The 13822-nt window shown below is 59.1% G+C and overlaps 1 protein-coding gene across 1 annotated transcript in view; it reads left to right on the forward strand.

Moving 5' to 3' along the window:
* HPCAL1 (hippocalcin like 1) overlaps nt 1-4316 on the forward strand; it is a 109342-nt gene extending 105026 nt beyond the window's left edge. Inside the window, exons 4-5 of the mRNA XM_035000573.1 lie at nt 808-913; nt 3427-4316. Of these exons, the coding sequence (XP_034856464.1) occupies nt 808-913; nt 3427-3524 (204 nt within the window). The 3' untranslated portion in view covers nt 3525-4316. The remainder of the gene's footprint in view (nt 1-807; nt 914-3426) is intronic.
* The last annotated feature ends 9506 nt before the right edge of the window (nt 4317-13822 follow it).

Genomic DNA, 13822 nt, shown 5'->3' on the forward strand with positions numbered 1-13822 from the left:
GGCCACACCCGTCCCCAGACCCTGAGACCCTTCCCCATGGCCTCTCAGCCTGCCGGGTGGGATTCTCACCTCCTGTACCTTTCTCAGCATGGAATGGTGTTTTAGGTACTTCAGAAGTCTGTCAAGACCCTGGAGGGGCCGCTGCTGCCTTTGGCTCTGCACTTGGATGTGCTGCGTGGCCCGGTCCCAAGAGGATGTCCTGTCCCAGGGAGACGCACACTGCCTGTGCTGTGAGGTGCTCTGAAGAGGTTCTCCATCCTTCTGGAGAGACCTGAGCTATCTGCCGGTCCTTTCTGGGGCTCGTGATGTGGTTCTCCCTATGGGTTTCAGGGACAAAATCTTTCTTGTTCTAAACGGAGGTCTAACAGTCACAGAGTAAAATGCTCACAGCTGTGTGCAGTGTGGTGGATCAGGTACATATATCCCTGTATGACCACCACCACCCTCGGTGAGTTACAGACATTCCCAGCCCCCCAGAAGGCTCCCGCAAGTTCCTTCCCGGGCACCATGCCGCCTGCCACCCCAGACAGCCCCCAGTCTCAGCGCTGTCACTGTGGTGGTGTTTTGCCTGCTCTCGAGCTTCACGTAAATTGGTCTGGCTGCCTTTGCCCAGCGTGCCATCTGTGATAGCCACCGTGGAACATTCTAGAAATGTTCCTCTAGAAAGCTGAGGAAGGGTCTTGAAGGCTGCTCGCATCTCGACCTCTTCATGCCTTGCTGTGGCCTGGGTGGAAGCTCACACCTGCCCCATCTGCTCAGGAACATTCCAGAATCTCTGAGCACATGCTTCTACGTGTCTCTTTGCAGGCTATATACAAAATGGTGTCCTCTGTGATGAAAATGCCCGAGGATGAGTCCACTCCAGAGAAACGAACGGACAAGATCTTCAGGCAGATGGACACCAACAATGACGGTAAGGAGAGTGTGTGTGTGTCTGTGTGTGTGTGTGTGCGCGCGCGCAGGGCCACTGAGAGCAGAGGTATGTTTGGAACACTTCCCTTTCCCTCGGCAGCTCCTCAGGCCTCCCCCAGCTCCCCTCTGGATTTGTGCAGCCAGGACAGCTGTCCTGAGGGAAGAGGCAGGATTCAGAGTCAGGGAGACTCTGACTCTGTCCTCAGGACATACACTGTCTCCCCTGAGCCCTAGTGTCCCTGCTTCTTAAACAGGGGAGACTGTCAGCCTCATGGATGTGTCTCAGGGAGGGGGAGGCAGGGGTGCTGACGGCACCTGGGCCCTGTTTGGGTTGGGGGGAAGGTAAGGATCAAGGGTCCTGGATGGTGGGGCCCTTGCTGTCATCCTGAGACAGCAGGCTCCCCAGTGGCCCCCGGGGGCTCTGTTGGGGTGCCTTCTCAGTGAGGCTCTGCAGGATCCACGTAAGAGCAAGCAGCCACGACCTGGTGGGTCCAGGCCTCCTGCCGGCTTTGTCAAGTGCAGTCCCAGAGTCAGGTCTGATTTGCTTTTGAACAATAAAGAAATGGGACATTTAGAATAGAAAAGGAAATACCCCCTGGGTTGTGCTGGAGATGAAAAATAAGCTAATGCAGGAGGAAATGCTCTGTAAACTCTGAAGTGCTTTTGGCAAATGAGTTTAAGGACCAAGCCAGCCCAGGGATGGGGTTTACTGTGTGACCACAGGCGGCTGAAGGTACATCGGACGCACCAGACAGCATAGGAACAGTTTCCCAAACACGGTCGCGTGTAAAATCAGACAGCCTTGTGCCTGGCATTGCCCATGGGCTGATTTAAAACCTGTCTTTCACCCTCCAGGGTAGCAGGGCGCAGAGTTTCGGGTTCCGACGGACCTGCACCGAGTCTTGGCTCTCCTCAGCCTTGGTTTCCTCCTCTGTGAAATGGGGTTCACAAATTCAGGCTCATGTGGTTGTGAGGATTCAATGAGACCATGCCCAGAAAGCTGTGAGCACAGAGTCCTGGGCACTGCGCTGTCAACCCCTCTCCCCTGCCTGAGCCTGCGCGACCCCGTCCCTTTGGAGGGCCAGCAGGGCCGTGTCTTCCCAGCTTGTCGGGGAACCTGAGTCTGTGCCCAGTGGGGCAGGGCACCTCTGTGAGCCCCAGTGTGCATCTGTCCCTGGGCCTCGGGGAGGGAAGGGAGGGTCAATGTTGGAGAGATGAGGGTGAAGGCAGGGGTGCTCAGGGGCACCCCCTCTTGAGGGGGCTGCTCAGGAGTGAGCAGGGCCCTACACTTTGTCTCACCTTCCCTGCCCCCTCCATCCAGGGGTCAGGAGTACCTGGCGGGTTTCCTCCAGCACAAACCTCTCCTGTTCACACCCCTCCTGGCTGTACGTGTGATGGGAGACTGGCCGATCGCCAGGAACACGCTAACCGCTACCGGACAGACCCAGACCGTGCTCAGGAACCCCCAGGGCCCCTCTTGCCCCCCATCGGCCCCTCACCTGCCCCGCTGTCTGCCAGGAGGAGGGGGCTGTGCTTTCAGAAGCTTCTCGATCTGAGTGGTCAGAGTTGGGGGAGTGGCGGGTAAAAGTTGCCACCAACCATAGGAGAGAAGCAAAGCCCAGTAGCCCCTCTGTGTAAGCAGAGGGTCCCGGAGAGTTTCTCCTCCTTTGAAGGGGTTGCTTCCCAGACCATCCTTGAGCCCTGGTGTTGTTTAGTCTCCGCTGGGGCCAGCCCACCTGCCCCCTGCTGGGGGCCGGGAGGAGGGGTGTCCCTCCCTGGCAGTGGGCTGGCGGGAGGTCTCTGCCTGGGGGCCTCTGGATCCTTCTCCTGGCTCCATGGTAGCAGCCCGCTGGGCGCGTCCTCCAGGCCAGGCTGCGGCTGAAGATCCTGAGCCGTGAAAGATTGGTAGCTTGCCTGTGGCGGCGTGGCCCGTGGCGGCGTGGCGCAGGCCATGAGCTCCTTAGCCCCTTTACTGCTGTCCCGCGGGGTCAATGTCACCACGGCTTCACAGCTGCAGACTCCCCCAAGGCATGAGCCCGCCGGAACAGAGCCAGCCTCAAACCTAGGTCCTTCCCCGTCGGGGTTGGGGGGTCCTGGGAGAGGGACCGCCGAGGAGGGCCCGTGGGTGTCCCCAACATCAGCTCCCCCGGAACTCACTTCAGTTTTCAAACCCGCTTTCCTACTCTTGGCCCTAGCAGCAATGGGGTCACAGTTTTGTTACCTAAAGCCTGGGGCGGCTTCTAAAAGGATTTACATTATCCCACAAGCCACAGCCCCTGTCGTACTGGGGGTGTGTCCTTTAAGTTGCCCGATGCTTTGCCATGAGCCGTGAAAGCGAAAAGGGATTTTTCCAGAAATGTGTGCAGAGCGGGTGGAGACTCACTTTGGTCCAGCTTCGGGAAGGTGCGAGACTTAGGGCAAAGGGGGCGTCCCCCGACGGGGATGGGACCTCTGGATGTGCGAAGACCACGGAGCACTGGCTGAGCCCCGCCTCTCCTCTCTCCCGTGCCACAGGCAAACTGTCGCTGGAAGAATTCATTAAAGGTGCCAAGAGCGACCCCTCCATCGTCCGCTTGTTGCAGTGTGACCCCAGCAGTGCCAGTCAGTTCTGAGGGGCCGGGCGTCCGGACAGCGGCAGAGAAACACGGGCTCGTCTCGCCGTCTAAGCTTTGCTTGCACAGGTGGATGCCTCCTCCACCATTCCTGCTCTCGGCCGGGGCCCAGGCGACACGCGGCACCTGCCCGGCCCGGTGGCTGTGCCTCCCTCCTCCACCTGGCCTCCTCCTGCCCCCACCCGGCCCCCCAGGGCGCCCCCCACCCCCCAGGGAGGTGTTTCCACACAGGCCTCACAGTTCTGGCTCCCGGGGTGTCCCCCCGCCCCAGGGAGCCCCGAGAGCACCGCTGAGGACATGGATGGGGCTTCTAAGATGGAGACAAGGCCAGCTGTTGTATGTTGTGATGGCAGGTGACCATGGGCAAGGTGGGGACGAGACCGGAGGGAGAGTAGACGGGCAAGCCCTCCCCGTGCATGGCTCCACCTCGCTCGTGGTTTCCTCTGACCAAAGCTGCTTGCACGTATAGATACCGGGGCCTCCTTCCTTTTCGTGTATAAATTATGCCTCTGGTGAAGTGAAATGTGCCGTGTAGGTCCCGTGTTTCATGCCTCCGTTGCCTGTGAAGCGTGGTTTCCCCCGTGGCCTGTGATCCGCCCCGGAGCCCGGTTATTTTGTGGTATTTATGCGCTCTCGATCTGCCCGTTTCCAAGGAAATGCATGCGTGCCCAGTGCCGTGGAGACCGTCCCGTCCACGTAGTGAATGCAGGCATCTGTGTAAGGTCTGTCGTCCTTGTTGATTGGTCTGGCATTTCCTGTATTAAAAATGATCAAATAAATGGAATTCTCCGAGTTTTGTGTTGGCCTGTGAGAGCCCCCGGGTTGCTCAGGACCCTCGGGTCAAGGTAGACTCAGCAGGGCCAGTTGCTGTCAGTAAACTCGGCCCCTCTCGTGTCCCTGTGTCCATAAATCTTGTGCAGCCTGCTCTTCAATATCTGCCCCATTCGTGCCAAGAAATACTTGTGGAAATAAAAGGTGACCGTCCCTGGCAGGTTTGACTCTCAGGCTTCTGCCTGCCTCCCTCCCCGCCCGTCCCACCCTGCCCCCATTTGATCAGCAAGGGAGCAGGACAGCACATGCCCTGCAAGGACAGAGCGGGGACCAGGGCCATCAGCACGGGCCGGGAAGGAGACCTGGTTTCTCCGGCTGTGGCTGGAGGGACACCTCTGGTCCCAGCCTCAGAAAACCGAACAGAGGTTGCTTCTACCATAGGATGTTTGTCCCACATGTCGAGAAGTCCAAAGGCAGCGTGCTGTAGGCTTGGCTAATCCAGCAGCTGGAGAGAGCATCACTGGGGCCCCCCAGGTTCCCTGCACCTTCCCCACCACCCCCGCCCCTCAATCTCGCATTTAGCTTTTGTCCTCACACTTATCTTCTCGGGGTCCCCACAGTTCAGCTGACACAGCATTCCACAGGCAAGAAGAGAAGCAACCCTGTCTTCCTCATCAGCTTCTCTTCCCATTGGCTGGAACCCAGGTCAGTCAGAACCTTGGTGGGGGTGTGAGGTGACCGTGACTGGCCAGTCAAGATGTACCCTTGGCTGAGGAGGGCTCACCTTCCCCAGAGGGCACGGCAGTGGGAAGGGCTGGACGGGACTGGAGTTCTGTTTCCGAGATGGGCCCCAGCAGTCTCACCTGCCTGCCTTGGGCTGTGGGACCTCTCAGAGCCTCGGTGTCTTCGCTGGTGGAAGGGGTGAAATGGAGAGGCGGGTGATGGAGGTAAGTGGGCAGAGCATGCAGCTCAGAGCCTGCCTCACAGGCCGTCAGGGACCGTGGCTATTTTGTTAGTAATCTTGTAAGATACATGCCTCTGAGTAGGAACACTGGGCCGTCTGCAAGTGCCTAACGAGCCAGTGGTCCTAGCAGAGGCTGGTTCACGGCGCAGCTCCCTGCGTACCCACAGCTCTGGGCCTCGGTGGGCAGCACCCTCCATTGCTAAAAATGGCAAGATCATGCCTTGACATCTCTGCCTGGCCCAGGGGGGTCTCCCCTCCCAGTGAGGAACTTGAATTTTGCAAAAAAGGTTAAATCAATACTGCTTGTTGGGGCGGGCTTCAGCGCTTGGAATGGGTTGGGAGGGGCATAGATGGGAAGGACTGCTGGAACAGGATTCTCCAGAGAAGCAGACCCAACAGGAGATCTACACACACACACACACACACACACACACACACACACACTGATGATAAGGAATTGGCTCACATGATTCTGGAGACTGAACAGTCCCAAGATCTGTAAGCTGGAGCTCCGCCCAGGAGAGCCGATGGCATAATTCAAGAAAGGGTCTGAAGGCAAGAGATCGACATTCCAGTTCAAGACCCTCAGACAGAGCAAAATTTCCCTTAACTGAGTCTTGCTCTATTCAGCCCTTCAACGAATTGGCTGAGGCCAACCCACATTGGGAAGGGCCATCTATCTGCTTTATCCAGTTGACTAACTGAAATGTTAATTTCATCCAGAAATACCCACATAGACACACCCAGAATAATGTTTAACCAGGTATCTGGGCCCCCATGACCCAGTCAAAATGGTACATAAAACTATCAGGGGCACCTGGGTGGCACAGTTGGTTAAGCGTCTGAATCTTGGTTTCCCGGCTCAGGTTGTGATCTCAGGGTTGTGAGATCGAGCCCGCATCCGGCTCCGCGCTCAGCACCAAGTCTGCTTAAGTTTATCTTTCCTTCCCCTGCCACCCCCCCCGCCTTGTGCTGCCACCCCCCCCCCCTTTGCCCCCCTTCCCCCCCCAAAAAAAAAACCCTTAAAAAAAAAAAAAAAAAAACCAAGAAACTATCACAAGTGCTTCTGCCTAAATGTGGAAGATGTGGGTCTGGGGGTCCTCGACCCTGCGCCAGCAGGAGCTCACAGAAGTCAGTGTGGCCATTCTCTAGGGAGTCCACTGCTACCTGAGAGTGAGGGGAAGTAGCCCTAAAGATGGTATCCATATGCCAGGAAAGCTCAGCTCATCCAAGGAGGAAAGAACCCACAATTGAACTCAAAACTGGTCCCAGCTACCTTCCCAGTAAGAATCCTCTATCTTGGAGCAGGCTCTTCTGGAGCAGATTGTAAGGTCTCCTGTCCCTCCCTGGTAATTTGCACTACAGGCCTGGGCCTGCCCCTTTTTCCCTGCGTCCCCATTCTCCTATGAGGGTCTCATCCTGCCTTCTCTTTGCCCTGGGGAGCCCAGACCCTCTGCCATCCTGTATGGGCACCTCAAGTTGGTTCAAGTTCCTTAGGAGTTTCTTATGTATCCCTCAGACTCTAGACTGCAGACCTAATAATGTATGTGTCTAAAGTAGGCCTTCTAGAAAGTGGCCCTGATCTGGTCTGCATTTCCTGTGACTCTGCCCAGGACCCGTGTGGTCCTGCCCAGAAAACACAGGATCCCAGTGTGCCCCAGGGGCAGCTCAAAGGCTGTGGCTCAGCTCTCCATTCCTCCTGTGGACTGAGCACCCCTGCCCCAGCACGATGTCTCCATGGACCGTTCCAGTTCTGACACCCCAGCTCAGTGTCCCCCCCCCGCCCCCCGGCCTGGAGGAAATACAGCGATAGGAACAACTCCTGAAGTAGGAACATGTTTCGAAGCCCTGGGATGTGGAGGGGAGAGTGGGGAGGTTGGGGTGTGATGTCCAAGGCCGTTCATGTGGGTAGGCCAGGGTCAACCCCCGTGAGGGCAGTGCTAACCCCCCCTTACTCTGAACCCGGGCTTTTCATTACTGCAGCCTCAGGCTTTCTCTGGGTGGGCTGGCCTCCTCGGTGGGAACCAGCATTAAGCCAGCAAAACGTGGGTCCGCGTTTGCTGAGGTTTTCCTAGGACAGATGCTGTTGAATGTATTAATGTACACGTCCCATCAGCCTGCAGCCGGGCATTGCTACCCACGTGATACAGATGGATCCACTGGGTATAGGGCAGTCACTTGCCCCAGAAAGGAGGGGCAGATGTGGGACTGGAGCCCGGGATAGGTTCCCAAGGACCCAAGCTGGGGCTCCCCCTAATTACAGAATGGTCTCAGGGAGCTGAAGCCGCCTTCAGGGCCCCACGTGTCTGGGGAAATGCAGGGCTCGTCCGTGCGTCCCTAAGTAGGGCTCAGCGGGGGCCGCGTTTGCGGCACCCAGGCCTGATCCCCGGCAGCGGCCGAGGGGCGTCCTCCCCGCGGGCCCGTTCTCAGGGCCTGGCGCCTCCGCCGCTTTCCCTCAGGCCGGATGCCCTGGGCGGTCTGCCTGGAGCCTGAGCCCCGCGGCTCGGCCTTCTCCTTGGCTCGGGGGACATCCAGAAGGCCCGTCAGAAGAGAAGGGGTGAAGGCACGGTCGGCGTGGGAGACGCAGTGGGGCGGGGGCCCTGGGAGCCTGCGCCTGGAGGGACGCGTGTTTACGGAGCGGACGCTCCACGGGCGAGCTTGGGCCATGGCCGTGCGGGTCGCCACGCAGGGCGCGGGGCCGGAGGAGCCATGCGGTGAGGGCCGCCTGACTCGCGCAGGCACCTGGGGGGAAAGGCAGCTGCCCCCGAGGCGAAGAGTGGGCCTCTCCCCCTGCATCACCCACGGGCTCTTCCCAGCAGCTTCTGAGGCTTTCCTGGGGGCTGGGGGGCGTCCCTGGGCTCAGACCCAAAGGGGAGCCGTCTCTGAGGACCCGCCCGGCCCCCCGACTCCTGCAGCTCACGAGAGGGCCCACTTGGGCCCGTCCTGGCCCGTCTCCCCTGCCCGTGGCATCGGTGCGCCCCCCGCTCGCGCGCGCACGCCCTCCGCGCGCGCACGCCCCGCCCCGCTGTTGCGCCCGGGCCGCGCTGCTCCGTTCGCGGTGCGCATGCTCCACCTGCAGGCCGCTGGCGGAGCCCCGGGAAGGGAGCGGGCTGGCCCCGCAGACCCACCGCCGGCTCCCAGCTCTCTACGAGCCGTCAGCCAGGCCCCTCAGGCTCGCTCAGGTCCCAGACGTCAGTAGCAGAATCAGAACTAGCCCCCACACCGTGCCCCCTGCACTGTGCGTGTGCCTCCGTGTGCGTCTGGGGACCAGCGGTGTGGATTTGGCCGGTCCAGGCCGGAGCGTGCGTCTGTCTGTCCGTGTGCTGGTGTCACGGACACACGGCCAGGCACGTCCCGGGCAGAGACCAGCCCAGCCCAGTTTAGGCGACAGTAGCCTTCCCTCCTCCTCCTCCCTGAACCTCATGCTCACCCACACTCCGGGCCCTTGCTAAGACTACATGCAAATGTCCCTTCCTCCAGAAAGCCCTCCCCGCCTCCCCGCAGACAGTGCCTACAGCCCCCCGCGCCCGCTCCCCTCACTCCCAGCGCTGCTTCCCTCACATGGACCTTATATTGTCCATCCATCTCCTTCCGGTCCCCTTTGCCCCTGGATCCAGTGCCAGGCCCAGCATGGGATTAGTGGCCGGGGAATGATGACTGAGAGTCGCCGCGCGGTCCATCCCTACTCCCTGGAGCTGCACCACAGCGGCCCTGGACCCCGAGGCAGAGGTACGGGTCTCAGCTTGGCCACTGAGGAGCCCCGTGACCCTGGACAAGGCCCTCCCTGTCCTCTCCTGCACGTCGGCTGCCAGAGGGAAGGGCTGCAGGGCCTCGGGGCCGGGTGAAGCCACCCCCTGGGTCGACATCTGCCCTTCAGGCTCTCCAGCTCAGAGCGAGGGCTGCCAAAGGGCTCCTCGATCCCCCGGATGTGGGGGCCATGGGACCAGAGCCAGGGTTAGGACTGGACCCCCACCCCCGTGGGGGCAGCTCTGGTGTGGGAAGAACGTGGGCCTGGGACCATGTGAAGATGGGGATGGCGCTGGTAGCCTTAGGTACCGATGCATGGAGACAGGCAGGGACCTGGACCCCAGCTCCAAGGAGAGCGCAGTGGGTGAGGGATCCCCTGAGAGCAGCGCCCCTCTGCCTCCCCTACCCCCACACTGCAGCAGGGAGGCCAAGCCTCAGCGTCACCGTCTTACAGGAGAGGACAGGGAGGGCCTTGTCCAGGGCAAGTGGGGCAGTGGGCAGGGTCACCAGGTCACCTCCGGAGGTGGCTGGGTTCCAGAGTTACCCACTCTGGAAAGGCGAGGGCGGCAAGGCTGTTCACAGGGCTGGTGCAGCAGGTGTGAGACAGGAGGGGCGACAGCTGGGCTGGGGGATGGGCTTCACCTATTGGGGCTCAGGAAGAGTTTTGGGGGGCAGTGGCCTGGTCTTGGCCCAGGCTGCCTGAAGCCCCTTCCTCAAAGCCCCAGATCCACTGCTGTGGCCGGCCCTGGATTTCCGTCTGAGCCAGAGCATGTCCTGTTCCCACGGCCCTCCTGGCACAGTCAGGGCTCTTCGGGGGCCCTGGTCAAGGGTTTGCTGAGTGACTGTGTGACCTGACAGTTTGGTCACAGCTCCCAGCTGAGCAGAGGAGCCTGGAGCACGAGGTGCTGCTGCCCCCTGGTGGCTGCAGCCGGGAGGGCGGTCTCAGGCTTGGGGTGCCGATCCCCAAGGCCTCCCCGCCTGGGTTCAGAGCCACTTGGGCCTGCCTCATACAGCTTTCTGTCCCTGTTCCACTTGTCAGATAAGGAGACTGAGGCTCCGAGGAGCACCTGACTTTCTGTGGGCCACACAGTGCCCAGAGGCTGAGGCTGGGCTCCTGATACCCAGGACTCGGAGGCCTTTCGGTAGTGTTGCCCAGTTAAATTTCAGTTTCAGACAACGAATCTCTGTCCCACGCAGAATCTTATATTTTTATTTGCTGAGTCTGGCAGCTCCCCTTGTCAAGCCAGGGAGCTGAGTGTGCACAGTCCCCGGGGGGGGTCAGAAGCTGCAGGGGCCAGGCCACCCCCAGGGCCACTCTGCTCATGACCCTCCCCATTCTAGTCAGCAGAGAGGATGAACAATGGAACGATCCTCCGCTCCCAGAAAGAGCAGCAAGGACGTCTCGGGCGTTTTCCCTCCGGGCACTACATTCCGATGAGCCTCGTTGAGCGTCCCTGACCCTCCCTCGGAACAGCTGCCAGGGAGGGACTCGAGGGACTCGAAAGCCTCGCTTGTAGGGGTCGGCGGCTACGGTGGGGCCCTGTCACTGGTAGGGAGGCAGGGGCTGGGTGTGCGCAGCTCCAGGCGCCCACTGGCCGGGGCTCAAAGCCACGGGTGCTGCTGCCGGCCCGAGTGGGAAGGAGACCGAGGGAGAGCAAGGGCCCGGAGCCACGTCCCCAGCCACGTTCCCGCCACGGCTCTTTTTCTTCAGTGAGTGACCGGGACCACAGACTGGCCAGGGAAGCGGACACCTCCTTCCTCTTAGGTCCTCCCGACTCACTGGCTCCCTTAGACGAGTCACTTGGCCTCTCTGGCTTCAAGCTCAGCAACGTCTGTGTAGGCTAGGAGCGCCAAGTGGACGTGGGAGCCACGTGGCCTGCCTCTGCCCACCGCCGTGCCATCGGACGCCCGCAATTCATTTCGGAGCCTCTCTCCTCGCTTGGGAGGCTCGTGGTCTCTGTAGTAAGATCAGTGATGCGGACACACGCAGAAGGTGCTGTGCAGCCTCCTCGGGCCCCGATGCTCCCCCCACCCGGGCGTCGGTTCTTCCCAAAAGGCCCCGTGCACACGGGAATGCGCGTACACACACGTGCACACACACACAGTGCACGACACGCTGCTCCTCACCCTGCTCGTCCGCACTGTGGCTGGGAGGCGGGCCCCACGAGCTCCTGCCGGTGCGAGCAGCCGCGGCCCCGGCCCTCTGTCATCTTGCCTGTCCCTCTCAGTGGACACGTGGCGTGTTTCCAACGTGTGCTGTGAACAGTGCAGTGAAGAGCCTGTGAGGGGGTTTGTCAGGAAATCCTTACACGGCTGCATCAGTTTGGGTTGTGGTTTTGCCCAGTGGCCTCCGAAGAGATCACCCCCCCAGTTCCCTTCCCGTCTAGCGTGAGCACGTCTGCTTAGCCAGCGGCCGAGGCAACCCCTCCGTCTGCCCACCTGACATGGGGTAGTCTGTTTTCATGTGCGTTTCTCGAGTTTGGAAGTCTCACACTCGGACTTTTCTGTAAATCCATGTTTGTGACTTGTCTACTTTCTATTATATTGTCCTTTTATTGACCGGAGCCTTCCGATATTTAGAAAGTCAGCCCTGGGCTCATGTGGTTGTTTGTCCCTTACCTTTTTGACTTCAAATGTGTTAATTTTGTGTCTGCTCTGTTACAACTCTCACCTCCGATGGACTACGTAAGGAGTTGGGGAGGCTCTTCTTGCACTTTCCAGGCATTGGCCCAATTTCCCCACACTACCCCATCTCTGGAGTGTGGGGTGGGCCCTACGATTCGTATTCAGAAGATGCTCCCCCGAGTGAACTGAATGCAGGCTGAGACCACTGCCTTCATCTTGGACCAACAGCTTGAGAGCTCTGGGTCCCTTCCCATGGGGGGCCTATCTGGAGTCTCCAGCACATTCAGAGGAAAATTCACCCGCTGCCCAGAGCCATAGTCACTTCACACTCTAAGTCTGGAAGTGTCCGGTTTCTGTGAATGACTAGACAGTGCCATTTCTTTTTTTTTTTTGAGAGCGAGCGAGCTCACACTCAAGTGTGGGGTGGAGCAGAGGGAGAGGGAGAAGCAGACTCCCCGTGCTGAGCCCGACGTGGCGCTCGATCTCACGACCCCAAGATCATGACCTGAGCTGAGATCAAGAGTCAGACGCTCAACCAACCAGCCACGCAGGTGCCCCTAGGCAGTGCCATCTTTCACCACATGGCAATAGGTAACTGCACACGGCAACCTAGGACCTGGAGGGTCTTGGAGGAGTGTTGACACATATCCAGCATCTGAGATCTCCATCCTCTTTGGCTAAACTCACTTGCCCACTCCCAGGTGTAAGGACCAGAGGTGGCCATTTGGCCCAGCCAGGCCACATTACCCTCCAGACCCAAATGTGGCCCTGGCAGAGCCCAGAAACTCTGGGCGCTTACAAGCAATTTAAGCAGACTGTCGGGAGTGAGGCTGAGGCTGAGGCTGTTATGTGGAACAGGACAACCTAGAGCTGTTTCTGTCCCCACTGGCACTGGACAGATGGGTGGGGACTGGCTGAGAGAAGAGCAGTTTCCAGATCCTTGGCATACTTCGAGTGGAAAGCCCTTTCTCTTTTCCATCCAAGCTCATTGCTGCCACTAGGAGATCTCAAGCCCTTCCTGGTAGAAGGCCTAATTTACCAAGATTCCAGACTTGGTGACTAGCTCCCATTCCTCAACACCAATTCCTTTCTTTTGAACATCCTGAGGAGTCAGAAAAGGATGTGCTCACAGAAGCGGGACAAACGGTCACTTTAAGAGGTTTTTCCCTCCCCTTGGCCCCCACTCCAGTCAGAACTATTTTGTTTGTAGCTCCTGATGAATGTACGTACGTATGGCAACTAAATCCACATTCTCAGGTCTAGGAAGGGAGAGCAGAGCTGCGGACATGCCCAGCCCGTGTCTGGCTGAGCAGCCAAGGAAGAGGGGGGACTGTGCAACCACAACAATGTAGTGTCCATGTGGAACTTGGGTCTTGGGGGGCGGGGGGACGGTGGCTTTTTAGAGAACAGGTCATTCCCCTCAAATCCTTTAGTAAATGTACTCATACAGCCCTAGCTGGAGGACCTGGCTTCACTTACTCCCCGAGATGAAAGGAGCTGCAGTACTCCCTCCCATCCGGACTCTGGTCTTCCCATGGCCCCCTGCTGGAGCCGGTGAGACAATGCTGCTCAATGACAGCGGGGACTAGTGGCATCCTAGGGCTACGTCTGGCTTTTGCACGGCCTTCCTTCCCCACGTATGGCTACTGCACGATTCGACATTCTCATCTTGGGGGTTACGCTGTATGAGAGCCTGATGTCCTTTTCGGGGGCGGTAGGGGTACGAGTTGAGTAAAAGAACATAAAAGGCCAGTGGTCAAGGTCAAAGAAGGTAGAGATCTACAAGACAGGATAATTGTTGAATTTATTAAAGTAAGTGCCAAATGTTGTACCACATTCCTAACCTGCAGCTCTGCAACTTGTCCCCGGAGAGAAGACAAGTGGGAAGGGAACATGGGTCCCGCAGGCAGCGCTCGGGGGGCTTCTGGGGCCTTCCCGGGGCACAGCCCTGACACAAGGCAGTTAGCAAAGGGCTCTAGGCGCTCCTTCACAGCCACTTCTGGGGACATTCGGGGCGGGCCGAGCTGTGTCAGCAGCAGAGGGGACGGCCTGCCTCACCCACGCTTTTCCTTCTCCCTACATGCGGGCTAAATCCACTGTTCTCTGTGAGGATCCACAGCAAACTTCATACAAGACTCATGTACTTGAAATAAAAGAGCTGAACAGGAAGATGGCATTTCGACAGATTTTC

This window comes from Mirounga leonina, unplaced genomic scaffold (genome assembly GCF_011800145.1).
Source record: "Mirounga leonina isolate KUSES-001 unplaced genomic scaffold, KU_Mleo_1.0 Mir_125, whole genome shotgun sequence".
NCBI lineage: Eukaryota > Metazoa > Chordata > Mammalia > Carnivora > Phocidae > Mirounga > Mirounga leonina.